Source organism: Brachyhypopomus gauderio, unplaced genomic scaffold, assembly GCF_052324685.1.
Source record: "Brachyhypopomus gauderio isolate BG-103 unplaced genomic scaffold, BGAUD_0.2 sc61, whole genome shotgun sequence".
Classification (NCBI taxonomy): Eukaryota; Metazoa; Chordata; class Actinopteri; order Gymnotiformes; family Hypopomidae; genus Brachyhypopomus; species Brachyhypopomus gauderio.
This window is the reverse complement of record NW_027506882.1, coordinates 340,828-355,610: the sequence shown is the minus strand read 5'-3', so window position 1 is coordinate 355,610 and position 14,783 is coordinate 340,828. Positions and strand designations below refer to the sequence as shown.

At 38.5% G+C, this 14,783-nt stretch overlaps 2 protein-coding genes across 7 annotated transcripts in view; both read left to right on the top strand.

Annotated features, from left to right (window-relative positions):
- The first annotated feature begins 203 nt into the window (after positions 1-203).
- On the top strand, positions 204-7,684 carry LOC143489316 (uncharacterized). Of its 4 annotated transcripts, none has more exons than XR_013124651.1 (9): positions 204-794; positions 1,633-1,944; positions 2,144-2,476; positions 2,897-4,580; positions 4,819-4,875; positions 5,484-5,697; positions 5,874-6,007; positions 6,099-6,497; positions 6,618-6,755. XR_013124651.1 is itself a non-coding variant. In XM_076988247.1 (9 exons), exons 2-9 carry the CDS (start codon positions 1,680-1,682, stop codon positions 6,886-6,888), a joined length of 3,030 nt encoding a protein of 1,009 aa, XP_076844362.1. In that variant the 5' UTR covers positions 204-794; positions 1,666-1,679; the 3' UTR covers positions 6,889-7,684. The 4 variants fall into 4 exon arrangements, 3 of the variants coding, with proteins under 3 accessions (XP_076844362.1, XP_076844361.1, XP_076844364.1); XM_076988247.1 differs by having other exon boundaries at positions 1,666-1,944; positions 6,099-6,170; positions 6,618-7,684; XM_076988246.1 differs by having other exon boundaries at positions 205-794; positions 6,099-6,170; positions 6,618-7,684.
- A 139-nt stretch (positions 7,685-7,823) lies between these two features.
- Positions 7,824-14,783, top strand: part of pisd (phosphatidylserine decarboxylase) — a 44,051-nt gene continuing 37,091 nt past the window's right edge. Inside the window, exons 1-4 of one of the 3 annotated variants that reach the window (XM_076988254.1) lie at positions 7,824-8,040; positions 8,258-8,327; positions 9,462-9,532; positions 9,910-10,064. In XM_076988254.1, coding sequence (XP_076844369.1) covers positions 8,314-8,327; positions 9,462-9,532; positions 9,910-10,064 — 240 coding nt within the window. In that variant the 5' untranslated portion in view covers positions 7,824-8,040; positions 8,258-8,313. Of the gene's footprint in view, positions 8,041-8,257; positions 8,328-8,807; positions 8,919-9,461; positions 9,533-9,909; positions 10,065-14,783 lie in introns of those variants that run through there. The other 2 variants (XM_076988252.1, XM_076988256.1) reach the window with 2 other exon arrangements.

Sequence of the window (14,783 nt, the reverse complement as noted above, 5' to 3'; positions counted from 1 at the left end):
ATAAATAAAATTTGATTGATTGATTGATTGCAATCATTCCAAACTAATAATTACAGTACTCAATTAAATGTATAAAGATATGATATGATATGCTACATCCACAGCAATTTAATGGATAGAATTGCAGCGGAACCTTGTTCCTCAATTCAGTTTCCCGGAGGGCGAGACTGACATCACGCTGCTGAGCCAATAGAAGCGGTCCCGCTAAGCTAAGCCTCAACTCTAGCCTGGTTAGTTCAAACGTATATGTTGCTGTAGTAACTGAGCGAGGCTCAAGTCTAGCCTCTTTCGTGGAACCGAATTTGAGCAAAATGAGCCAGGCTTGTCTTAAAAAGCCCGGCTTACTGAGTTAGCTCGCTTCGTGGAATAGCCTACCCCCCCCCCTGTGTAAAGATCCACTGCGACTACTCTCCAGCACCAACCAATGATATGCAACTACTACGCCAACAGTACGCCGGACGGAAGTAGACCCGCATTTGCCTTTTGTCGTCACCGTTGTCGTCTGTGTAGTGGCTTAATGCTTATTTGTTTACTTTCTTATTCTACAATTTAAGTCATATATGGACAGTAATTGTATATTATTCTAATAGTATTGTATTCAAATAAGGAGTATTGTGTGATTTTTAGTCTTTGTAAATAACCAATTAGACATACATGAATCTCTAGATTACTTAATTCGCCGGAAAACATTGTTGTGTAGTTTAACGAATTCGTGTGCAGCGAAACGCAAGGATGGAACCCTCTTATTTATAGATTTCGAAGAGCAGAAATACGCTGACTGTTTCGTAGCCAAGGTAGGTGTTGTATAAACCTACTCAAACCTCATTTTAGTTTCGCTGCCTTTTAAACGGTTACTACGGCTGCCATACCTTACTATTTAATCTTTTTCGAGCAACCTCATGCAACCGCAACTACTGCTGTCCATCTACCTATATTGTTTAAAGTTATTTATAGAAACGTGTAATAGGAAGAGGTGGGTACAGCAGTAGAATCAAGTTATTTTTGGTGTATGCTATTTTTCTTGTTGAAAAACGTTTGTATGTTATTTCGGAATCGATTTAACGACGATAATTTATCCATGATGTAACAAGTCTGACACGCTTTATGAAATTGTGCTATACTATACTTAAATGTGGACCTGAATCCAAATACCCATCTGGATTTTGAAATCGAACAAATGATCAAACTCACTGGTTACTTGGTTGTCTAGTCTGATAAAGGAAAGGTAAAAATCTGCAGGACCCAGTCCTTGTATTTGATTTGCATGAATGTTTTTGAACTAGACTGATTCAAAATGCTGGCTGATGTAGATGTTCATCAATGTTTGAAAGCGACACTTAATGTGGGGCAAAATAAAACCTCACTCAACAGTACATTTTCAGCTGTTTCACCACATTGATACAGCTTATAGATATAAAGATATACATTCATCTTTTTTTCCAATCCCACTGAATTTCAGTTACCACAGCTCCTCACTGGAGTTGAGATGAAAACCTCATATTTCTGTTTTTGGTTTTGTGATTGCAGTATAGATATATTTAGTTATTCAGTACTACACAGCTGGTTTTTTGTAGGTAGTAGATTTTATCTCTAATGTTGCAAACACATCAGATATATTTCTCAACCTCACAGTTTCTGGTCCAACGGTTGTTTTGATGATGCTAGCTGACCCAAGAGGGATGAAGCACGTCCCTACATCATCCACAAAAGTCACACACTATCCTGGCCTACTGGCCATGGGATGCAAAGAAACAATAAAGGAAGATGTTGGATTGGAAGAAAATATGCTCTACTCTAAAGAACCTCAAATTCAAGATAAAGGTCCTCTTTGCCTGCCCACAAATGGAGATCTGAAAAAGACACCTTCAGATCTTAAAGATAGTGCCTTGGTTGTCAGTCCTGGATTAAGCTCATACTTTGATGCTCATAGTAGCTCAGAGGAAGGTAATATACACAACTGACTTTGTCTGACATTATCGTTGTGGCTTTTTAACACTGTCTAAATCTAGATTCTGCTTAAATCTAAATGTATACTCCAAGTTTGTTCTTATTGTTTCTTGCTTATAAACTAGTCCAGATTATGACTCAATATACAGCAACAAGATGAAATTCTGTTGTTCATCTCTCTTTATCTCTATGGCAGTGAACACTTTCAGTGCTCCAGAGTGGGAATCATCTCCTACTCCCCCACCTGCTCGTCCTGCAGGTCCAACAAGAGAACCGCTAGGTGCCCAGGAGCAGCTTCTCGTAGCCCATCAAATGGAGATCAAACATTTGTTGGCAGGCACTCTAGGCTCACTTAGCCATCGGCTCGAGGCAGTTGAGCAGAGGATAGAGCAACTCTGGGCCCTAAGTAGTGTGCATGGCAACAGTCTAGCCCTACTTCACAGCAAAGTTAGCAGCCTGGGAAGAGAACTTGGCATTATCTGTTCAAGCATTCTCACTACGCAGAGTGTGCCCTCCACATCCTCTTATGGTAAGGGGTTTTGTTGTTTTCTTTCATTCTTTTTGTTTGCTGGACTGCTTAGACCAGCCACCTAAATGTTAGCTAGTGGCATTTCAGGAGATAGTGTAGGTTAATATGCTGGGTTGGTATGTGGAGTGCTGGTGATATCTTCAGTGGTGGTGATGTTCCACATTGCCCATTGTAGAGAAAATTAGATTTTTGCTGCTCAGACCTTGAAACATAAGCTGCTATTGACATTTGTTGTCCAGCTGTGTTACTGTTTGACATGCATGAATACACTGAATTACTTTAACTTAGATTTAATTTAAACTTACTTTAATTTAACAAATATACAAATAATATATTGTGGAATTTGTGTCAACTGCCAATATCTAATTGCACAGATTTTGACCCCCCCATGTTCTTATGACTGTGTGTCCATGTTTATAGAAAATGTCTCAGATGAGCAAAAGGAATACTCTCTTACCTGTAATGTTGCTCCTGGTGGAAGTGAGGATAGAGTGTTGGTTTATTCTTCGCCCAATCTGGATCCTGATTATAACACCCCAGCTTCGAGCTTAAGTAGTGGCTCATGTGGACAGGAAGACATGCGTTCAGTACAGAATGAGTTTTTACAGAGAAACTGCACAACCATTTTAAACTTTGAAGACATGGATATGGAAGCTAAGAAGAAATGGGTAGCACAGAATGTGCTGGGCAAGTCTGTGATCAGTAAATCAATCAAAATAGATGTTCAGGAGGCACCATGTCTTCCACAGCTGCAGCACCCTGAACCAGATTATCTGTGTCTCTGTGTTGAACAGTACAGCGCATCTCATCAGTGTGTATGTGCACAGCCTTCTAAGGTTCTCAGATTTTCAGAGGATTTTGGCAGTTGCATGGGTTTTAGCCCCATAAATTCATGTTTAAAAACAACAAAATGTAAGTCAGCTGGGAAGCTGACACATTCCAAAACTGACATGGATGAGACTAGCCCCCATTGTGTTGGTCAGATTGCACATTCAGTGACTATGCACCTAAAGGTACAACACACTGTTGAGAAACCCAAAGCATGTCATGTTAACTCTATCATGTCTATGCCCAATGGAGAAGAGGGTATAATAGTGGGAAAACAAAATGAATGGCCACTCTCCAAAAGTATTTTGCAGTGCTGTTCTTTGTTTGAGAAGAACAAAGACCCATTAGTCCTGGAGAGCATCTCAACCTTAACTGAAGGATACCATTACAGTGTACCCTTACATGCTGAGGATAGCCCAAAAGATAAAGGTTTCCAGGATTTCACAAACAATGGCCCAGTATTTGGTGTAAAGTTAAAATCACCTGACCCTGTTAAATTACCTGTTCTTGAACCACATTTTCATTGTACATTTGTCGCCCCAGTGCCACGACTTGTGGACCCTTACAAGACTTATCAAATGTCATTGGGGCCTTTTTCATTAACTGACATAAAACTATCAACTACCAAAAATAGTTTTTCAAAGCCACTTCAACCAAAACTGCTATTTAACTGTAAAATAAGTGGCCTTCTGAATCGACTTTCTGCAGTTGCCTGTAACTTGGTGTCCAATGGTACATCTACAGACTTAGTTTTATCCCACAGAAGAATTCATTCTAGACTTAAACACTACTGTGGTAAAGACTGTTCTTCCCATAGCTGGTCTTCACAGCAAGTTGGTGAAGTGCAACAAGAATTGGACACATTTAGATTCTGGAAGCCCCTAGTGATACAGGGACACCTTGTTCACCCACTACTTTCACAGACAAGTGGTGTTCTTGGCCAGCCCTTACATTCATCACCTTTGCTTCAGCTACTGGATAAAGGCCCTGCAGAGCATCTAAGTCCAACACAGCTTTTTCAGACTGCCCATCATTTCCCAGTGTCACTGCTAAACAAACTGAGCTTCTCTAAGGCAGCCCTCAGTACTGTGTTGGCCATGTCGTCTCCTGCCTCCTTCAGACTCTGGTTCTGCCACAAACATATCAGCTGCCCTCTTACAATGTCCTCACCTGTTGCTGATACAGTCATGAGACAGTTTGTTGTCCAGGGTGAATGTCACCCTGTAGGGCCCCTGGCTGACCACACTGGGCAACCTGGTCTTAATAATGATCATTGGTGAGTATGTTTGGTTTTTAATTAATCTTGCTTTGCTGTCATGTTGGTTAGATCTCTTATGATATAAATGAAAATGTTTAAGCTAATTGTAATCATAAAGAAGGAGTTGAATATTGAGCAGTTTGATGTCTTTAAGTCATTATACCATAATGCCAATATATAGTTTGATCTTTGAAATCCAAATTTCAAACTGTTCAAGTTTGAACTGTTCTGAATCTTCTCTCTGCTGCATTGATAGCTATACCCAACAAGCCAGTCAAGAGGATTCACCTAGAAGGAAAAGTGCTCCAGAATGGTGGGCAATTCTCATAACTGCATAACAGTCTGATGCAAACAGGTCCAGCTACAATAAGATTTTACAGTTATCCTTCATCAATCATGGTTATAAACAAAAACCCTCATGTAGTCATGTCTATTTAGTGGCTGTAAAGTCCCTTGGAATTTTGTGTTTATGTGCAATAATTTGTCAGAATAATTTTTTTTTGTCATAAAATTTTGAACTTAACTGTACCTTAAAATTGTATGTCTACACAGTACCAATGCAGTACCAATTTTGAAAATTCTCTTTAATGTCTATGTGGAAAAATGTAAACTAATTCCTGAGATATAATAAAAGCAGCATACTTATTTGCCCCTTTGTTTTGACACACCTAAATGATTGCTGATGTAATCTGCTGTTTAATGTATGTTAAAGTTACTTGATTAGACTCTATGTGTAGTTGAGGTGTTAAATACAGTATGGTTCAATGTTGCAGGAGCAACATTTGTAGCCACTCCAAGTTGCATTACAAGAAATAACATGTACAGTGAATATTGTAGATTTAGATATTGGATGAAAACATTTTGATCAAACATCTTTGATCATATCAAAGCTCACCTTATTGCTTATTTTTATTGGTGCAGGAAGTCTGCAACATGTCTTTCCACACATCAGCTCACAGAGACTCCTCTCACCCCAGAGAGAAACACTGGTGAACCTGCACAGCATGGCTCCAGTGCAAAGGCTGTGCAGATGCTGGGGTCCGCTGCTGAACCTGTGCTCAACTCTCCCATGGCTGATGCAAATGTTAATTACCACTGCCTACCAACCCGGAGTTCATCTCGAGAGAGCAAGAAGGTTTCTCCACCTCTTTCACAACATGCATTGCACTATTGGGCAGCAAAATGTGATCAGATTAAAAGATTTAAAAGATTTTAGCAGGAGAATGACATCTGATGTGTCTGAATAATTTCAATTTCACATTGTCAGTTTTGCTTCATTTTTAAATTGCACCTGTGATGTGTTTCCTTTAGGTGGCCTTTTTTTATCAAGATTCTTCTGCACAACCAGGCCAGCACTTGAAAAAGGTTTCTCAGATTCGTATTCGCAAGACTGTACCTAAACCAGACAACAACCTTACCCCGATGGGGCTCCCTAAACCAAAGAGGTGACTACTGTCACTTTTCCCTGGCTGTGTTTAACAGATAGAGCTACTTTAAGTGTAATTTAAGTGTTGCAACATTTTGAATATTTCTTAGATTAAAAAAGAAGGAGTTCAGTCTGGAGGAGATTTACACCAACAAGAATTACAAATCTCCAGTTCCTAACAGGTTTGATCTTGATTTGTGTGTTTGCATGTTTCCTGCATGTGGTGTTTCTCTGCTTTACATTGAATATGCTCACCAACCATTCATTAAATAAGTCCACTTTGTAACTATTCAGAGGGGCAGTTTTATTAGGGTTTTATCAAACATGTTTTGTAAAGTCAAGTCTGAAGTCTTAATGGCTTCAGAATAGTGTGCTCCTCAAAACTTCCAGCCTTCGGTTCTCATGTTGGCTAACATTGGGCTAACATGCATAAATTGTGCATGACAAATAAGCTACATTCTCCTACAAGGAATACCTGTTAGGTGGAAATGTGTTTCTACTTCTGCTTGGTGAGTGCATTTTGGAAGTTTCACTTTTAAAAAATATCTGGCATAATCAGATTTTATATAGCCATTTATTTATTTTGTATTATACTTCTATTACATTTAATTTTGTTTTCTTTCTTACAGAAGTCTCGAGACAATCTTTGAGGAGCCTAAAGAGAAGAATGGTGCCCTGGTGTGCATTGGCCATCAAAAACGAAAACGCGTCTTAGACTTCCCAGATTTTACATTGCCACGTAAACGTAAGGCCAAGGCCAATCTAGGTTCTCTGCGCATCAAGAGACCTCGGGGCCAGGCTCATCGGGGTAAAAATAATGATGTAGACCTAAATGTCATGCTCATTGAGAGACTCTGTGAACTAGAGGACTACTTCTCCTGCCAAGGACTGGAAGACTAAGCTCGATGTCTGGGAGTACTCATGTCAATACAGTTCCCTTGAAGACTAAGCCCAGTGTCTCGTAATACTCATGTCAGTACAGTTCCCTTGAAGACTAAGCCCAGTGTCTGGGAGTACTCATGTCAGTTTCCTTGAAGGGAGAGCCAGTCTTGCACTGTTGGATTGACTTGTTTTTCACTCCTCTCTTTTGGTCTTTTTAAATGAGTAGTGAATTGTTACTGTACATATGTGCTTCCCTACTGACAAATTAGTAAATCAAGCTTTAGCAGAGAAGAGGAAAACCTTGAAAGAATGTTATTCTGAGTCAGTACAGCTATGTTATAACAAACTCACATTAGAAAAGAAACTCACATTAACATCTTGGGTTAATTTTATATATATTTTTCTGCTCCTTGGCCACAGAAATGTTCTTATTAATGTCAAACTTAATCCATGGGATGAAGGAAAGTTGCTGAGGTTCTTGTTTTTCATCTGAATCTTACAAATAATAGTTTTTATTTTAGAACAATAGCAGTAAATATATAGCATATTTAACATCATGAGTTGTCTATTATTGTGGGATATGTCCTTGTTTCAGTCTGAACTAGGGAACTGTGCACAGAGCCAAGCTATTGTAATAGAGCTGTATCTGTGAATATTGTAATAGAGCTGTATCTGTAAATATTGTAATAGAGCTGTATCTGTAAATATTGTAATAGAGCTGTATCTGTGAATATTGTAATAGAGCTGTATCTGTAAATATTGTAATAGAGCTGTATCTGTAAATATTGTAATAGAGCTGTATCTGTGATCAGAAGCACATTGTAGTCACCAGTCACACCTGAGCACTCAAATGGAGCTTTCCCACATGTCTGCCATTTCTCCCTAACCACCTCAACGTTTAAAACACCTTTCAGAAAAACTAGCCTTTGCATTTTTTGTTCTTTGGCTTTTAATATGCAGTGAGATAGCTGTTTACATAAGTAGATAACAGAAATCTACTTATCTACTGCTGAAAGGCATTCAACACTGCTGTTATTTGTGATGTCCTTGCTGCTCAGATGCCAAGGCTTACTAATAAGTGAGTGGACGTTGGTTCTCTGTCCTCACTGACACTGTCAGTTTACTCCATGGCAAACACTGCAGTGTTCCAAAAATTACAGCTTGTTTACTGTGAGTACTAGAACCTTTTCCTTCTCTTAGTAGGATTTTTTGAAGTGTTACCACATACTACACAGTGGACATAGTATAGTGCCATGAGTGCCGTGTTCGTGTTCAACCCTCAGATCCATTATAAGCTTTTGAATGTCATTGAAGTTTTGGTAGGTAGTTGAGTTTGTCTACTTTGATTGTGGTACTTACTACTGTATATGTTTTTTTTTCCATGTAGCTGCAGCAAAGTGGTGAATATCAAAGAGAATCTCGCCTTTGGTTAACATTCCCTCCATGCCAAAAATAATGTAAGAGCCCGAGTCAGTTACATGCACCCGTGTCCACGTGCCCAGTACGCTATATCCACTCTTTGTAACATTGCACCTGACTATAGTATCGTTCTTTTGGAATGACGAGATCTTAGGCCTCAATTACGATTGATTATTGTATGTTTGGTGGTAATGTATATTTTATTAATTAAATAATGCTGACATGATTTTCAGTATGATTTTTGACATACATTTTGTGATGCCAAACCGTAAACACGGATATTACCATTGTCCTGTATTATTTCAAGACGTTTAAACTGAAGGGACTCGTAAGAATGAGAAAAGACGTTAAATGCAGTTTATGGAACAGTCCATTAAGAACACAGCCGTTGTTCTTACAGACGTTCAGACAACAGTAGTTAGTATTACAGACTTGGCGAAATCATCTTAGGAGGGTCAGAGACATGCAGGTTCTGCGCAGATCTACAAATCAAATATACGTTTTTTGTAAGTCTGCGCATAATGTTTTGGAGACTGATCCTCTTCATGAATCCTTGTGAGCATACCGTGAAGTAAAATGGCAGCGCTCTTACTTAAACCGTGTTTGCAAGAGACAGGAACAAGATATCGGTAAATTATTCTTTTTTAAATAGAAGTTTAAAGAAGCACCTTGCAATACAGCACAGCCACTTTCTGACAGACAGCTAGTATGATGCGGAGATTTTGACATGGACACATCTAAAGCGAAATGATCTGTATATCTCCAAATTAAACTAGGTATGCTAACGTAGCTAACCAGCTAACGCTTAGTGTTCTAAACAATTGAACTGAGGTCGGCTAACTTATGCTGCTGCATGCTAACGTGGTTGGGTAGATAACTAGCCCTCTCTAGCTAGCTAAGCTGCTATAGTCATATCTATGGATATGTATCAAGATATAGTTTAAATAATATAATTGGGTAATTACTGAGAAATTCTCTAGTATACTTCAGTGAATGATCTGAAGACATGGAGGTTAACCAAACACACACGCACACACATATATATTTGATTCCAGAAAAGGGACAAATAATGGTTTCAGTTTTCATGTATTAAAAACCGGAACTGGAAACTACTGTAAAGAAATATCAGCGATTTTCTCCATACTGTACAATCGAATTTGTTTTCTCTACAGTTGCTTGCTACTGCTACATACCCATCGACTAAGATTGAATCAACACGTACGTTCATATACAAATGGAAAGGGTGGGTATTATTGTTAAATTCCTGATACACAAATATTATGTCACTGACTGCATAATTCTTGTAGTTCAGTGGCTCACGTGTATTAGAACTTGTGTGCAGTTCCAATCAGCCATGTGGTGGCAGTGTTACTTCTTTTTACTATGCTCCATATTTTCAGCACCCATTTGCCTAATTTCACAAATGTAAGCACCACTTTCCATAGTAGAAATGTGTTTCTAAATTCTGATATATTTAGTAGACTTTAAGTGATTAAATATTTGAGGATCTCTAGTTGTCTTCAGGAATTGCCACCTTTTAAGAAGCAGTATGCATATTATTTTGCATGTTATGCTGTTTAGGCCTGTTTATATCAATAACTGTGTTTATATTTGATTCAGGCTTTCCAGGACTTCAAGCTCGTGTCCGCCCGCTGCCTCTTTTAATTGCGACTGGAAGTGGCTACTTTGGCTACAACCAGTATGAACAGTACAGACAGCGTGAATTAGAGAAGCTGGGTATCGAGGTGCCTCCACGCTTGGCTAGTGAGCTTGAGGTAGGAGCTCTTTTCAGTGCTTGGAAGCATGGAGTGCAGCTCTATCATTTATTGAATTTGGGTTTTGGCATGTAAGAACCAATGGGAAGACACTGTTGCAAATCCAGTAGCCAGTGAAATATTACTTGTTCTCCCAGACACAGATCCTTATATGTAGTCTGAGTCTGTCTGCTTTCTCTGCTGACTGTATGTGCAATGCCCTTAGGAAGAGCTTGCAATTTGAAATGAAATTTTTATAGTTCTAGGCAGTGCCTCTGGATACTGAGATGCTGTGTGCACAGAGTACCAGCTCAAATTGTGTGTTTGTTTGTGTGTATGTGCACATGCACATATTTTAACACAGAATGTCATAGAGCATCTCTGTGCCATGTTCTCTAACCCTTTTTGTAAAATTCTGTAACTTGTGTTAATTATTTAAGATGACTATGTCTTATATTATTATTATATTATATTATCTCCATATTTATGAGCATTGTGTTTAATTATTTAGGTAACAAAGAGTAGATTTTTACCTTATTGACTACCTGATACATATGTATGAGATCTCATCAAGTTAGCAGCACAAAGATATTAGCAGTGAAGATGGCAATGAACTCCTTGTTGGCTCTGAATTAGGTAAGAGGCTATCAGATTGGATTACACCCAAAGCTTGGGGTGTTGGGAATGTTTGTGACAGTGTTGATCGTGTTGCTCATCATTTTATTTTTATAGTTATAGTTTTATAGTTATTTATTTTATAGTTTTTTTATTTTATTTTTATAGTTTTATAGTTTTATAGTTATTTAATAACAATATTATTGTATATAACAATATTATTGTTATTAAAGCTGGTTAATATTACTCAATATATTTTTTTAAACATGGTGGCAATCAGGACACCCTGCAACAATTAGGCTCGATTCGCAACAGAGCGGTACGGTCGTGTTGTATTTCCATTACAATGGTGAACCACCCCAATGTGGGTGGAGTCGCTGTTTGGCGCGCGGGTTGTAGTGTCGTGACATCATTTGTATGCGACTACAACAATGGACGAGATGGCGATGAAAGGACTCTGAGGAGTCGCTCTCCTGTGACGCATCCTGTGACGACACTCCCTGGCCAATCAGTGTCATGCTGTTCCTCCACGTCACAGAGTTTTCCGCTTTGGAACGGTTAGAACCGCGAGCGAGTAGGTACGAAAAAAGTACCTGAAGGTATCGGCAAACTTGTACCTGGTACTAATGGAAACACTCACAAACCGTCGCGAATCGAACCGTACCGCGCCAAGCAGGCCCGTGTGGAAATGCGCCATAATAGGATGCCACTGTTGCAACAAATCAGTTTCTTCTCTCTTGGATATTCTATGATCAACTGTGAAAAAAAAAAAATAATAATGATAATAATAATAATAATAATAATAATAATAATAATAATAATAATAATAATGTGTAAACTGGTATTATTGAAAAGTGGAAGTGCTGACTTTGTAATCACAGAATTCCAAACCTCCTCAAGCATTATAGGCACAAAAACTGCACAGAGTTTCATAGCATGAACAGCTGAGCAGCTGCATGCAGGCCTGCCAACCGTTTGATGAAGTGGCATAAACTGATGCAGTGAAAACACATTTTTAGCATGAAAAATCACTCTTCTCTATCTGACTGTGTGATAGACAGGTCTGGGTCTGGCCCTTTTCTGTTACAGCAATATTGTATCCCAGTGCACAAATCAAGGTCCCAAATGCATGGTTGGGAGCATTTGGTGTAGAATTACATACATTACACCTACTTAACTACTTAAAAAAGAAAAGAGGAAACATTAGCTCTGTATGGGATCATATGTGGGACAGATGAAATATAAATTTTTCTGGAGTGTGGCAGCAACTCCAGCATTAAATTATTACAGCCTAGCTAAAAGGCAGAACCAGAAGGTAACACAGACTTGGAAGCATTCTGAGACATTGGCATCCATCCACTACACCATCAACAAACTTGAGTGACCACGAGCAGTGACAGGATGACAGCACCAGTGCCCCAGCTTACCATAAAACCCGTTACCCATGAACCCCTGAATCTGTACCTTTATCTAAGGGGGCACTTAATTACCAAACGCTAAAATGAATAAAGCACGTTTTCAACCTAGACTTAAAGATTGAGTGTGTGTCATAGTCCCAGACACATTCTGGAAGGTTATTTCATAGTTGGGGGGGCCTTATAAGAAAATGCTCTTCTCCCTGCTGGTACCTTATGAATTGTTGGAAATAATAATATACCAGCACCCTGTGATCTTAGGGGACATGGGGGTTCATAAAAGTTCCTGGAGGTAATCTGGAGCAAGCCTGTGCAGTGCTTTATAAGTCAGTAGAAGACTTTTAAAGTCAATACAGAATTTAACTGGGAGCCAATGCAGGGCTGATAGGCCCTGATATGATAAAATTTTCTAGTCCTAGTCAGAACTCTGGCTGTGGCATTTTGAACTATTTGAAGTTTATTTAGATTCCTATACAGGGTGGCCAACTCTCACGCATTGAGCGTGAGACACACGCATTTGACAGTTTTCACAAGCTCTCACGCCACACTTCCGATATCTCACGGCGAAAAAAAATTCTAGTTTATTTACCTCTGATCCACATATATGATTCAATGAGTTACTAGTTCGCTCTGGTGCCAACCACCGGCGATCGATAAATTGCGATATAGCACTTAATTTGTGTCCATTTTACGTTCGCCACTTCGCCACCCCCCCAGTCAAAAATTTACACTCGCCACCTCCTCCAGGTTCAAATCTCACTGCTAATTTCTTTAAGGGTCAGTGTATCTTTTAATAATATTTATAACAATCTGTGATACCGTGGTATTTTCTGAGACGGTTATCATACCGTGAAAATCTCATACCGTTGCAACCCTACCTGGAACACACTTCCGATATCTCACGGCGAAAAAAAATTCTAGTTTATTTACCTCTGATCCACATATATGATTCAATGAGTTACTAGTTCGCTCTGGTGCCAACCACCGGCGATCGATAAATTGCGATATAACACTTAATTTGTGTCCATTTTACGTTCGCCACTTCGCCACCCCCCCAGTCAAAAATTTACACTCGCCACCTCCTCCAGGTTCAAATCTCACTGCTAATTTCTTTAAGGGTCAGTGTATCTTTTAATAATATTTATAACAATCTGTGATACCGTGGTATTTTCTGAGACGGTTATCATACCGTGAAAATCTCATACCGTTGCAACCCTACCTGGAACACAATGCAACATTAAAATTCATCAGGTAAATGTTCATTCCCCTGTTTTTGTGGGATGTTTCTTTATACTACTACACATCGTTTCGGAGAACACTGCAAAGAATGTGACGTGTTAAGTTTAAACGCCTCCGCTGTTCACGCAGGTTTGCGCGAGGTGTGCGGAGTCGCGCACTATGGTCACTCACGAAAGTATCCAACCTTAAATGATACACGGCTGAACGGTTTATGTTTCAGTTTAGTTCACGGCCTCATGGACCAGGAGACGAGAGTGTTGTAGAAAATTTATAAATAACAAATTTGCAACTAAATGTTGGGTTTATAAAATATAAATTATTATACAATATAAATTACATTACAAATACAGTAATCCCTCCTTTATCGCATTCTGGAGATTCCAGAACTACCTGCAATAACCGAAAATAGAAACGGTATATTTATTTAAGTATTTATACACTATATTAAGGCTTTATAAACCCTCCCCACACCTTTACATAAACCTTTCCCATTCACATAATAACCATCCCCACATTGTTCTGTGCATGTGTGCTTGACCAGCGAGCAACCAGTCGTGTTGTATACAATCTCATGTATGCGAGTAGCGTCTCAGGCAAGCGATGCTGGTTCTCGTTTTCGAGAGTAAATATGCACTATTTACTGTAATTTGTACTATTTTATTATTTATAACATTCCTTGTAAATTGTTAGAATTAATACTTATAATATATTTTAATACATTTTGGGATTTTGTCATGTTAAAAATCATAAAATATATTTTTTTTCCGCCGATCGAATTCCGCAGACAACCGACGAAAAAGTGATGACCTGCAAATTATTTTTCCCATTAATATCTTATAAAAACCCGTGAAAGAGTGAATTCACAAAAGCTCAAGCACGAACTGGCGCAGGATCACTGTATAACATAATACAAAAAATAAGTATGAACTAACCTACAACTGAGTGCAAAATAAATATTAGATTAAGAGCAACATTAAGATAAAAACCGTACATTCAGAAGAAAATATCAACTTAAATGTGCAATCAAAAAGAAAATGTGAGTGAGTGGCAGCGCAAATGTGAATCACATCCTTAGCAACAGTTCACTGGGTGACAGTACATTTATGGAAGTTTTTCTGTATCAATATTCAAATGAAAATGTAATACGTATTTGCATTAACATGTTCCACTCATACAAGCAACTTTGAGCTCAAAATTCAAATGCAATAATTCCATTTACATTTGCAATGTGATGGACGTCTATTCATATTTAACTTACACATACATTTTGATGCTTTATTTGTGTCTTTATTGAAATGAAAATGTATTTCCCGATTTGAATTATCAAGTTAATGTGATCATGCAAAGGTTGTATCAAAATTATAATTAAAATGCTATTCGCTTAATATGCTTTGCATTTCGTGATAACACGTTTGAAACGTAATTTTCAACCTCACCACCACGCTAAAAAGATGTCAATATTCAAACGTTA